Source organism: Panthera onca, chromosome E1 (assembly GCF_046562875.1).
Source record: "Panthera onca isolate mPanOnc1 chromosome E1, mPanOnc1 haplotype 2, whole genome shotgun sequence".
Lineage (NCBI taxonomy): Eukaryota > Metazoa > Chordata > Mammalia > Carnivora > Felidae > Panthera > Panthera onca.
This window is the reverse complement of record NC_138352.1, coordinates 25,976,399-25,989,523: the sequence shown is the minus strand read 5'-3', so window position 1 is coordinate 25,989,523 and position 13,125 is coordinate 25,976,399. Positions and strand designations below refer to the sequence as shown.

Sequence of the window (13,125 nt, the reverse complement as noted above, 5' to 3'; positions counted from 1 at the left end):
TATCGCAGTTCATGGGTTCGAGCCCCACATCGGGCTCTGTGCTGACAGCTCGGAGCCTGGAGCCTCCTTCAGATTCTATGTCGCCCTCTCTCTCTGCCCCTCCCCCCCTCACGCTCTCTTTCTCAGAAATAAACGTTAGAAAAAAAGATTTTTAGATAAAAGCCTGTTGTAATACAATGCATCACAGAAACCTATGCAGTCTAGCACTTTTTAGTCAAATTATATCTATACATATACATACCTATCTGTAAGGAATGTGAGTATATAAATGCTATACAGAGAGCTATACAGACAGGGATATACTTTAGATACAGGTGTACCCAAACAGGAATTTTCTAGTACAAATTCGACAACTTACAGGAAGACACCAGTTTTTCAAGTAGCTTCCTTACTAATGACAATTGGAAGAGAACTTCCAAATCTTGCCTGACACATGAACAGAGCTGAATGGAGGCTAAACAGTCACATGGGGCTGCAGCTACCTGCAAAAGATCGCCCTGTGATGGAGCCAACATCTACCTGTTCCACTAGAACATTCTTTTTTTATTTTAATGGTTTTAATTTTTTATTTATTTTTGAGAGAGTATGAGCAGGCGAGGGCCAGAGAGAGAGGGAGACACAGAATCCAAGGCAGGCTCCAGGCTCTGAGCTGTCAGCACACAGCCCGACGCGGGGCTCCAACTCGTGAACCGTGACATCATGACGTGAGCCGAAATCAGGTGCTTAACCGACTGAGCCACCCAGGCGCCCCTCCACTATGACATTCTGATAATAAGATGAGAACAAATGTGAATCTTTTACATGTAATCATGGCAAATCACAAATTTGCTAATCATGGCAAATGCACGTCAAATAAAAATATTTTGAACACAGAAAACTTTAAACTGCTATGTTTTTTTGGTAAAGGTGGTTTATAGGATTCCTAAATGTTATCATTCCTACCTATTTACATAGAAAATAAATCTAGGGATGCCTGGGTGGCTCAGTCGGTTGGGCGTCTGACTTTGGCTCAGGTCCTGATCTCATCACGGTTTGTGAGTTTGAGCCCCATGTCAGGCTCTGTGCTGACAGCTCAAAGCCTGGAGCCTGCTTCAGATTCTGTGTCTCCCTCTCTCTCTGCCCCTCCCCCCACTTATGCTCTGTCTCTCTCTCTCAAACCTAAATAAATGTAAAACAAAAACATTTCTTTTAAAAAAGAAAAAAAATAAATCTGAAATGTGTCACTAAAAGGTCAACCCATTTACAATAATTTCTCTTCAGAACTTTAAGGTAAATACTTAACCCCCAAAAAGCTGGCTACTCTTTCTCAGAATTAGTTTACTTAAAACAAACTATTTTTTATTTATAAACCAATTATTTATCCTATTAGAAACTGTACTTCAATTTTAAATTATACTACATTAAGAAGCAACCACAAGAAAATACAAGATTCATAATGTTCCAGAGTAAGTAAGATCAGGGCCACACAGCGATGAGTGGCAGAGACAAAATTCAAACATTGGTCTGGCTCCAAAGTTCATGCCCTCTCCTTTGAATCATGGTGCAATTTCTTACTAGTTTATAACCAAATGCCTTACCAAATACACACTGAAAAAATATGTACCATGCTATTAAATCCAACTTTTTTTTTTTTAATTTTGTTTTTTTTAACATTTATTTATTTTTGAGACAGAGAGAGACAGAGCATGAACGGGAGAGGGTCAGAGAGAGAGGGAGACACAGAATCGGAAGCAGGCTCCAGGCTCTGAGCCATCAGCCCAGAGCCCGACGCGGGGCTCGAACTCACGGACCGCGAGATCGTGACCTGAGCCGAAGTCGGACGCTCAACCGACTGAGCCACCCAGGCGCCCCATAAATCCAACTTTTAAATAACAGAAAATATAGACTCTTTATATTAAAATACCCTCTAAAACAGCTTTAATAGCATTTAATCACAGCTATTCTGGAAAAGTGAAAATAGCCCACTTGCTCTCTAATGAAATAACATTCCAAATAAAACTGTACAGAGAGTCTTCAATCCCTCCAAAGTGGGCCTCTTAAACAAGGCACAGCGAGGCACCTGAGAAGGTACCATACCACCCTAAAGAACCCGAGTCTACTTCTGCATTCTGTTTACCACCGTAGAAGAACGTTCTCCTTTTTGCAATTAAAAAAAAATTGGGTCCCTCTGACTTATTACTAATAACCTTAAAAAAACAAACCAAACCAAAACCAAAACCAAAACTCTTTAGAATCTAAAGTACCATCATTTACCTTTCTTCGCAACTTCCATTTCTTCTTCTGTCCATCGAGAGGTTTCTACAGGTTCTGTGGAAACTGAAATAAAGACAGAGAACCCAGTAAGGCAGAGAAATACTAAGATCAATCCTTCATTCACAGATTATCCGGCACCAACCTATTTATCTGACATAAAGCCTGTTTGAAGCATAAGGTCTAGTCAACTATGGAAACAAGATGATGGCAGCCTCTCCCCCACCAACTAAAGGGGAATGAATATTCAAAACCTCTGTATTAGATCTTTCGCAATGTTCTTTGAAGCTCCATCCATGTCTTCATGTTTGAACATCACTAGTTTCTTATCTAAGGAGTCCCGCCTCGCCAAGTGCCTGCACACGTTATCAGGGCTCCGTCCCTCCTCTCCCGAGGTGTCAAAGAAGAAACAACGCTCCCCCTTCCTGTCCAGTTTTCTCCTGTTCTCTAAACCCCCATCTCCTCCTCACTCCCAGAGGCCCTTCTGTCCATCCTCATTTTCTAGCAGCTAGTAAACACAGATGGACCACGAACTGAACACTTTCTCTTTTACTTTAGAAAGGAAATAAAGACTATCACGCGTGAAATGAGCTCTTGCTATGTTCCCCCTCTCAACAGTACTATCATCCACCCAGTCACTCAAATTATTACCAGGCTCCTCAAACCAATTTTTTAATCTTTCCTCCCATTTACTACTCACATCCTTGGACGTATGTCAATTCTGATCTGAATCCACCCTCCTCTTGCCTGGGCCAGTGCATGCATGCATAATGACGCCCTTCTAGTTGGTCCCTCCGCCTCCAGCCCTTACTCTCTCCAACCTGACCTCCACAACGGTCACCAGTTCGCTTTCTAAAACACCAATCTAATTACAGCATGCCTCTATTTAAAAACCTCTGTAAGCTCCCACTTTGTAAGCAAAGCAGGATTAATTTAAACAAGGTCCATCATGACCTGGCCCTGCGTGCCTATCTACTTATTTCCCTTCCATCCTCCTTGCCATCCCCAGAACCTGGTTTCTTTCCTGCCTCACATTATGATAAAATTGGTATCACTGATTTTGATGGTCTTCACAATGTTGATGGTACACATCATTAACATAATTCCTTTATAAACTAGTGAGACAATACTCAGTAAAAGAGAGAAAAACACTTGGACCCCCAGCCCCAGTATTCCCTTGTCTAATAATTTATTTCTATAAAAAATAATTTAACAGAAAAAAAATGTGATGCAACTCAAGATTTGTTTCTTCCTTAGACTCTTATCATATCAGTTTAAAGGTGGTGGGGCGGTAGGCAGGAGATGGGGACAGCCTAATCATGATTTTCACCAACGGGGAATGAATGGTTCAAGAAATTGTGTGCCTCAGGGAACATAATGCCAACATTTCACAGCCATCAAAAAGTGAAAAATGAAGATCGCCTAGAAACTAGAAAATATTTCTAATATACACCAAGTTAAAACATCAGAAAAAGTGGCATACACACTAAGGTTACAACTAAGTCAAAAGAAAAACCACTGTATTAAGATAGCAAGGTTGGGCGGATCTTTTCCAAAACACACTGATATTAAAGTCTAAAAAATTTAAAGGCCATGAAGAAATAAAACTTTCACTGTTTGCAGATGACATGATACTATAAACAGAAAACCCGAAAGATTGCTAGAACTGATAAACAAATTCAGTAAAGTCTCAGGATATAAAATCCACGTACATAAATCTGTTCCGTTTCTATACATCAATAATGAAGCAGAAGAGAAAATAAGAAAACAATCCCATTTACAATTGCACCAAAAATAATAAGATACCTAAGAATAAATCTAACCAAAGAGGTCAAAGATCTGTACTCTGAAATCTATCACATAATGATAAAAGATATTCAAGACAAAACAAAGAAACGGAAAGACATTCCATGCTCATGGATTGGAAGGACATATATTGTTAAAATGTCTACACTACCCAAAGCAATCTACCCACTCAATGCATTCTCTATCAAAATACACAAAATTCATAGAACCAGAACAAACAATCCTAAAATTTGTATGGGACCACCAAAGACCCCAAATAGGCAAAGCAGTCTTGAAAAAGAAAAGCAAAGCTGGAGGCATCACAATTTCAGACTCCAAGTTAGACAACAAAGTTCTAGCAATCAAAACAGTATGGTACTGGCACAAAAATAGACACATAGATCAACGGAACAGAACAGAAAACCGAGAAATAAACCCACAACTATACGGTCAACTAATCTTTAACAAAGCAGGAAAGAATACCAAAGGGGGAGAAAAAGTCTCTTCAACAAATGATGTTGGGAAAACTGAACAGCAACACGCAAAAGAATGAAACTGGACCACTCTCTTACACCATACACAAAAATACATTCAAAATGGATTAAAGATCTAAATGTAAGACCTGAAACCATAAAAATCCTACAAAAGAGCACAGGCAGTAATTTCTCTGACACGGGCCGTAGCAACTTTTTTCTAAATAGATCCCCTGAGGCAAGGGAAACAAAAGCAAAAATAGACTATTGGGACTACATCAGAATAAAAAGCTTCTGCACGGCAAAGGAAACAATCAACAAAACTAAAAGGTAGCCTATGGAATGGGAGAAGATATCTGCAAAAGACATGGCTGATAAAGGGTTAGTATCCAAAATATATTAAGAACTTATAGAACTCAACACCCAAAAAATAATCCGATTTAAAAATGAGCAAAAGACATGAAGAGACATTTCTCCAAAGACATCCAGACAGCCAAGAGATGCATGAAAAGATGCTCGTATCACTCACCATCAGGGACACGCAAATCAAAACTACGACGAAAGATCACCTCACACCTGTCAGAATGACTAAAAGCAAAACGCAAAAACCAACAAGTGCTGGCGAGGATGTGAAGAAAACGGAATCTTCGTGCACTGTTGGTGGGAATGCAAACTGGTGCAGCCACTGTGGAAAACAGCATGGGGATTCCTCAAAAAGTGAAAAGTAGAACTAACCTACAGCTCAGCAATCCCACAACTGGGTATTTACCCAAAGAATACAAAAACACTCTGATTCAAAGGTATACATGCACTCCTGTGTTTATAGCAGCATTATTGACAACAGCCAAGATACAGAAGCGGCCCAAGTGTCCATCCGCTGATGAATGGGTAAAGATGGCATACCACATCTGAATATTATTCAAACAAGAGAATATTATTCAGCCGTAAAAAAGAATGAAATCACACCATCTGCAACAATATGAATGGAGCCAGAGTATAATGCTAAGTGAAAGAGAGAAAGACAAAATACAATACAATTTCACTCATCTGTGGAATTTAAGAAACAAAGCCAACTAGCAAAAGGAAAAGGGGCGGGGGGGGGCAAACCAAGAAACAGACTCTTAGCTATAGAGGACACACTGAAGATTACCAGAGGAGAGCTGGGTGGGGAGACGGGTGAAATATGTGATGGGGATTAAGGAGGACCTGGTGATTAAAATAAAAACTTAACAAAATTTTTAAAGGCCAGAATTTCAGAGTTATTTCTAGATCCTGGATACCAGGGGTCCCTCCTGCTCTACCCGAGCATTGAAAGAGAATCCCAAACAAAATTATGGCCTGTTCAATCTCGCCCACTCACTGGGTTCTGGTGGCGGTGGCAGAGGCGGTGGGGGCTCCTCAGTGGCGGCAGCGGCCGCAGCACTGGCAGCCGCGGCTTCGTTGGTCATGGACCTGGTGATCCGGCCCTTTCTGCGGCCCTGACTGTTGGCGGTCTTTCGCCCCCGGGGTGTGGCCTGCTCTCTCTCCTCCGTTTCTTCGGTTGCACCTTCTGTCTTGTCCTTTTCCTTGGTATTTTCTCTGGAAGCAAAAGGAAATGAAAATTTTGTGTGATTTAGAAGAATGCGTATATCTAAGGAGGTTGCAGCTTTGAGGTTTTTTTTAATACAATTTAAATACAATTACCCAATTTCTCAGTTACTCAAAATAAAATTTATGAAAAATGTTGCCATACCCCAATTTTGAAGAGTTCTGACTAGCTCAAATTAAGATATTTCACAAAGGTCTATTTTATTCATTAATGGGCTTAAAATTCAAACGCATTTCAAATCACCTATTATGTATGACAGCACTCTGAGGAAAATGGATGCAGAAAAGCCCCTAGAGCTGCAGTCCAGAGTCCAGATTTCTTGCCTTTGCTCCAAGGTAAGTTTTCTCCTCTGTGAAATGGAGAGGCTGACACGGAGGCCCTTTCCGTAGTAATGATGAAGGACCATAAGGCCAGCTGAGGGCCAAGCACAAGCTAGCACCACCCCCCTCCAAAGTGGGATATGCGCAGTATTCCTCAGGAGCTCCTGGTGGCCCCAAAACAGGAAAGGACAAAAAAGAAACACTTAAACTGGTAAGAGACTTCACCAGTTTACAAGAAAAAGGCAATCTCAACAATAGCCTAAAGTCTAGGCACTCCCTACGGGTCTTAATGTTAATGCTTTGCTAGAGGGAACAATCTCAGCTTGACAATAGCTAGGCATCCGATAATCTGTGAGTCTTTAGCATATGAAAATCCCTTTAGGAAGTCCCTCCAGACTTTATCTACCCCCCCCCCAACCATTCCATAAAGCAGTCACCCCCACACTTACAGCATAGTCCTTCTGCCCTCAGGTCCTGTCCCCGTGCTTTTAACAAAATCACCTTTTTGCACCAAAAGATGTCTTCAAGAATTCTTGGTTGTCAGCTCCGAACCCCCACCATCAGCCCAAAATCCCATCGGTAATAATCTGCCATACCGTGTCATTAAACCCGGCTCAATATTCTCAACCATCTCCAATACTAATTACGTGCAAACGGGGCAGTATGGCCCAGTGGTTGGGAGAACGGTCTGGAGCCAGGCTGTCCGGGTTGGTACCAGAGCTGTGTGATTTACTTGCCATGTGATGACCTTAAGAAGCTACCTCACCTCCACGGGCCTCAGTTTTTCTCAGCTATAAGTCAGGATGATAAACAGTATGTTCCATAGAGCTATTTTAACGATCAAAGGAGTTCATTCATATCAAATGTTCAGGATAGTGCCTGGAACACAGTAAACTATGTGTGTTTGCTATTATTAAGGATAAACCTCCCTCCAGCACTTAGGAAAAACTAAACAATCGATCAACCAATCAATCGATAAATGGTCATTACTATTACTAGCAACAGTACTACATGCAGTACTGGAAGGACTGTTCTCTGTGCTGTGTACCTCCCAGGGCTGTTAGATTTAAAAACAAAGTCCTTAAAGAACATTTTTGCAAACATGGATAGGTGGCGATACTCAAAGACTCAACTACTTTTGCTTAATGGAAGGTGTTGATTTTCAAATTTTATCTACTTCAAGCAAAGATCTGTTGTAGCTTACCAAGTTACCGTTTTCCCCCCAAAATAAAATAATTCTTCAAGAATTTTTCCCCTTCAGTCCTAAACTGCCCTTGAAGTTGCCATGTAGCCCTCTCTCTTCACTTCTTTATTTATTCCCTTACCAATCTGGCTATTTAAGCCTCCTCTTAAAGTTGTTTTGTCAAAAGTCACCAATGGGGATGGGGATGGGGGTGGGGGTGGGGGTGGGGGTGGGGAGGGCGGAGTCACCAAGGACTTACAAATTGCAAATCCAATGACTTTTCTCAATTCTTGTCACATTAATCATCCTGCTGCAACTGACCCTACGGGCAATTCTCTTTATATCCTTCTCAGCTGAGCTTTTAGGACTTCATGCCTTCCTAACATCCCTGCTGCTGTTCTGGCTCTCTTTCCTCTCTTCCTCTCGATTTCCCAAGGCTCGCCCTGGCCTTAAATCTCTGTGTGGTTACCCCATTCTCATCTATTCCACTGGGACAACTCCCAGTCTGTATCTTCAGACTCACACCTCACATCTCCTAAAGCTCCTAAGATCCAGACTTGTCTTCCCAAGTATCTGCTGGGATTCCCAACAACACCCCCGGATTCTTCAACAATACAAGCTCGACACATCAAAAAACGTGGCCGTGACCACTCTGCTTCCTGCTCCACCCCATGCTCTCATCGTGCGCCGCTAAGAGGACAATCGTGATCATATTCATTCACATTTACAGAACTGACATCATCTTTAGCTCCTCCCCTCTTTCTTTACTTCCCATACGTGACCTCATGCCAAGGTTTGGTTAGTACATCTCGGTAACAGTTTTCCCGTTCATTCCACCATCACCATTTCTACTACCACTTTCCGTATCAGTGCCTTCGTACCCCAAACCACTCTTCCCTGACTTACATCTCCAATCCATTCATTCTTTGCCTCTTGTGGGTCAATATTCTAGCAGAAGAGCTTTGGCAAGAAACCATTCCATCCGTTCAAACCGCTACCTACTCCCAAACAACTCCTAACACAGCCTCCTGAACAAAGTCTATTTCAGCTTCATTAAGGCTGTACAGAATGTAACCCCAGTCCACCTTCCACTCTTCTTCTTCAGCCATCCTGTGTCCCAGTCTAATGAAACCACTATCTGCCATTTCTCATAGCAGCACATCAATTCATGCTATTCCCTGTATTCTTTCCACATTAACCACTAGCTCCTGCAGAAAGTCCTCTAAACTATCCAGACGGAAGTAACCCTGACCTCTTCTCAATCTCCCAACATCCTTTACCGGCTCTGCTCATTTCTTAAACAGTACTTGCACCTTCCCTAGTTTTCCCCTACTAGATCATAAACCACTTGAGAATGGTATACATCTTACGTATTTTTGCATCCTCTATAAGAGCTAGCTCACATCACTAAAAAATGAATGCTTGTTAATAGAGATTTTAAGAAAAAAGTAAAAACCAAGATATGGCCGTTCCATATGAGAACCACTGACCACGTGGGAGTGTACATGTTTTACCTCAACAACTAACAAAACCAAAATTGTTTTTAAGAGTCATCTTCCTAAAGTGCCAAAATCAGAATGGCAATGGCATGAGTATCCACCCCGTTAGCAACCTTACTAAGGGATATGGGCTGTAGTTGTCACAAAACCAGGTGAACCTTCAGTATTTCCAAGAGGGTTACGGAAGTAATACGACAGATATTAAAAAGGAACTAAACTACGAAACTAAAACTACTGATACATGCAACAACCTGCATGGATCCCAAAGTCGTTACGCTAAGTAAAAGAAGCCGTGCACAGAAGACCACATACTGCATAACTCCACTTATACGAAATTCTAGAAAAGGCAAACAGATTAGTAGTTGCCAGAGGCTGGGAACGGTGGGGGTGGTGTGGGGAGGAGGGGAACCCTAGTGCAAAGGAGCATGTGGGAACCTTGGGAGTGATGGGAACATTCTACATCACAGTATCACGCTTGGGGCTACAGTTACACCAGTGCATACATCTGTCAAAATATATCCACGTATACACTTAAAATTGTTGAATTTTAGGGGCGCCTGGGTGGCTCAGTCGGTTGAGCGTCCGACTTCGGCTCAGGTCACGATCTCACGGTTCGTGAGTTCGAGCCCCGCGTCAGGCTCTGGGCTGATGGCTCGGAGCCTGGAGCCTGCTTCCGATTCTGTGTCTCCCTCTCTCTCTGACCCTCCCCCATTCATGCTCTCTCTCTGTCTCAAAAAAATAAATAAACATTAAAAAAAAATTTTTAAAAAAAATTGGTGAATTTTATTCTGTGTAAATAATGCCTCAATCAAGCTGATCCTTGGTGGAAAAACAGCCAACTGAGCTGTTAAGCCCCCCACCGCCCCCCACCCCACCCCAATATGTACACAAAGGTATCAACAGTAGCTGTCTCCAAGTGGCAGACTCACAGGTTAATTTTCTTAATATTCTCCCCTCTTTTCCTAACTTCCGATAATGAACAGGAATTACTTTTATAACCAGGAAAACAGCAACAGAACCACTAACAAACCAGGAACTCTACTTTATATGATAAATAAAACCAATAAAGCTGGAATGTAAGGTATTAATAGAAAAGAAAACCATTTACCAGCATTCTTACATTAATGTAAACTATCAAAGGTACACACAAAAAGATCCAAGTCAAGGATTAAATTACATTCAGTAGATCTCAGTGATGAGTATATATTATTGTAGTCTATCCCTTCTGAAAAGTAACATCTCATGTCTGGCAATTAAGTCCATTAAGCCAAAAGTTCTATTTACCAGAATATCCCGTTCCTTCATTATGTCAAATAATAACTAGTAGATGGTCAAAGCACGTACCCCATTCATTCTTTTATCTAAAATTGTACGCCTTTGATAGATTTCATAGGTTATTTAGAAATAAGAATAATAGGGGCGCCTGGGTGGCTCAGTCGGTGAAGCGTCTGACTTCAGCTCAGGTTATGATCTCACGGTTTGTGAGTTCGAGCCCCACATTGAGCTCTGTGCTGACAGCTCAGAGCCTGGAGCCTGCTTCCGATTCTCTCTCTCTCTCTCTCTCTCTCTCTCTCTCTCTCTCTCTCTCCCCCTCCCCCACTTGTGCTCTGTCTCTCTCTCAAAATTAAATAAAATGTAAAAAAAAAGAAAAAAAAAAAAGAAAATAAGAATAATATCTAATCATTTAACTCACTTAGAGTCCTCCTTGTCATCTTTCTCTTCTTCGTCTTTCTTTTCCTCTTCTTTTTTTTCTGTTTTTTCTGCTTTATCTTCTTCTTTTTCTTCTACTTTTTCTTCTTGCGAGGGTCGGGCAATTTGCTGCTGGAATGAACCACTATTGTCAGATTCAAAGGTAAAAGAAACAGCTCCTCAAACTGTGATGACAAATTACAATAAATATCTTTGCAAAAAATTTAATTGACAACTAACTTATTAGTCACTCACAATGTAATTAGGGGTAGTGTATTAAGAATCAGCCTAACACTCTTGAATATATTCCACATGTATTGCTTAAAAGCACATACTCATGTTCCCAGTGTCTGGACCCATCAGAGAGGTGAAAGTGTTAAGATACCACTTAGAAACCTGAAATCTGAGGTTGGTTCTCTCTTTCTGTAACTCCTACATCTCATCTGTCACTCAAACATTTCAATTCTAACTTACAATCTGATAACGTGAAATTTACCAACCCGTTCCCCCTCGTATTAGATACCTAATACGCTTCCAACTTTTTCATCGCCATGGATGATATTCTAAGAAACATCTTTATGCTTTTATTCTTCTGCGTGAACATTCACTTAATGAATAGTAGATGGCTATGGTCATCATCAAGCCTAAAGTTATTTGAAAACACACTAAGGATATAGTAAAGTGAAAAGAAGTAAAACACTCAAATATCTCTAAACTGTAATTACAACTCTGTAATTGTAAATACGTATATGAACAAAGACTACAAGAGAAAAAGATTACGGAACCTTTTATCTTTGCTAAAATTGTGACTCCAAAAGAAAGGGTGAAATTAAGTTTGTGTTAGTATTATTTTTATTTCATGTAGAAATAAAGACCGTCTATCGTAAGTGGGACTGAACTGCCACGTGACATTACAGCGCACAGCCCCTGCCCCGGCTGTACCTCTTCCAATCCTCCTCCCTTTCCTACACTGGTTGCTGCTCTGAATTCGCCTAAACACACCCAGCATTACATGTCTTTGCCTGGAACACCCTTCCCACCCCTCCTCGCCTCCTAAACTCCTACACAGCTTCTGAAATTCAGTTCAAAATGCTACATCTCCTGTGAGGCTTTTCTTGATTTCCACAAGAAGCTCTGGGCCCCGTCTCCCTACCTTCCACCCTGCATGGTTTCCATTTGCTCACAGCGCTTACCACAGGGTGCCGTGTAACTGGTTATCAGGGTCTGCCTCACTGCGCTACAGTCTCAAGGACGAGGACCCAATCTTAATCATCTAAGTATCCCCAGTTCCTAGGAGGCATCTTGACCAAAGAGGTGTCTACATGTGCTGGGTATAGCAAAAAACAAGTTCCCTTATTCTGGCTGTTTGGAAAGTGTTTGCCCTCCTACCTCAATCTTTCATTCTGATCCAGGCCAAAGTCAATGCTGCCTCCTAATAACTGCCTGTCCTCTTACCTGTTCCTGTCACCAGACAACATGAAGTACTCATTAATTTGAGGTAAAATTTTCCTTAACTCTCAATAGCATCTCAAAGTCCTTTACCTACTCACCAAACCTGGCTTTTTCCTTAAGATAACTAAGACCTTGCTGGCCTCTCCAAAAGAGGTCCGAAATTATGCCTTCCTCGAATCCATGACAAAAAGAAGAATCTGTATCCTTGCTCCCAAATGCCACTTCCAGAACATTGCTGAACTCTGGTATTTCAAAAATTGCTTCCTTTTTCAAATTTCAGAAATCTACCTATGATGCCTTTTGACTCTTTTGGTGTTATGGGCTGACTTCTCAAATATTCCCAAGGACAAATAAATGATTTTATCACATGGCTCATTATGCCTTGCCATTATTCTTCCGACTGCAAAATGCCTAACAATGCCTTTTCTAGCAACAAAATATCCTACAACTGAAATACTTTCGGGCCACCTGGGTGAGTCAGTCAGTTAAACGTCTGACTCTTGGTTTCGGCTCAGGTCATGATCTCACGGTTTCATGGGTTCAAGCCCCCACTGGGCTCTATGCTGGCAACGTGAATCCTGCTTGGGATTCTCTCTCTCCCTTTCTCTCTGCCTCTCCCCTACTCACGTTGTCTCTGTCTCTCTTAAAAATAAATAAATAAAACTTAAAGAAACACTTTCAGGTCACGCCCATTAAACTCCCCAATGGTGAAGTCACAATTGCCATCATCAGTGGGTACTGCTTTACCTCCACGATCCTGAAATCAGAAAATGTTCTCTGTAACAATCACTTGTGCCCCACCCATCCCACCTTTTCATTGTTGTTGATCCTATTTGTCCTCATCATGACCTTTGATCCCTTTGTTCTATGAAATGTCACAGTCCAT

At 41.4% G+C, this 13,125-nt stretch overlaps 1 protein-coding gene across 18 annotated transcripts in view; it reads right to left on the bottom strand.

Annotated features, from left to right (window-relative positions):
• The window catches only part of NCOR1 (nuclear receptor corepressor 1), a 159,199-nt gene that overhangs the window by 64,907 nt on the left and 81,167 nt on the right, over window positions 1–13,125 (bottom strand). For 11 of the 18 annotated variants that reach the window (XM_078437696.2, XM_078437694.2, XM_078437704.2 and 8 more), the window contains 3 exons: window positions 10,792–10,919; window positions 5,869–6,086; window positions 2,254–2,316 (listed from right to left, as the gene is read on the bottom strand). In XM_078437696.2, the coding sequence (XP_078293822.1) occupies window positions 2,254–2,316; window positions 5,869–6,086; window positions 10,792–10,919 (409 nt within the window). The remainder of the gene's footprint in view (window positions 1–2,253; window positions 2,317–5,868; window positions 6,087–10,791; window positions 10,920–13,125) is intronic. The other 7 variants (XM_078437695.2, XM_078437703.2, XM_078437698.2 and 4 more) reach the window with 1 other exon arrangement.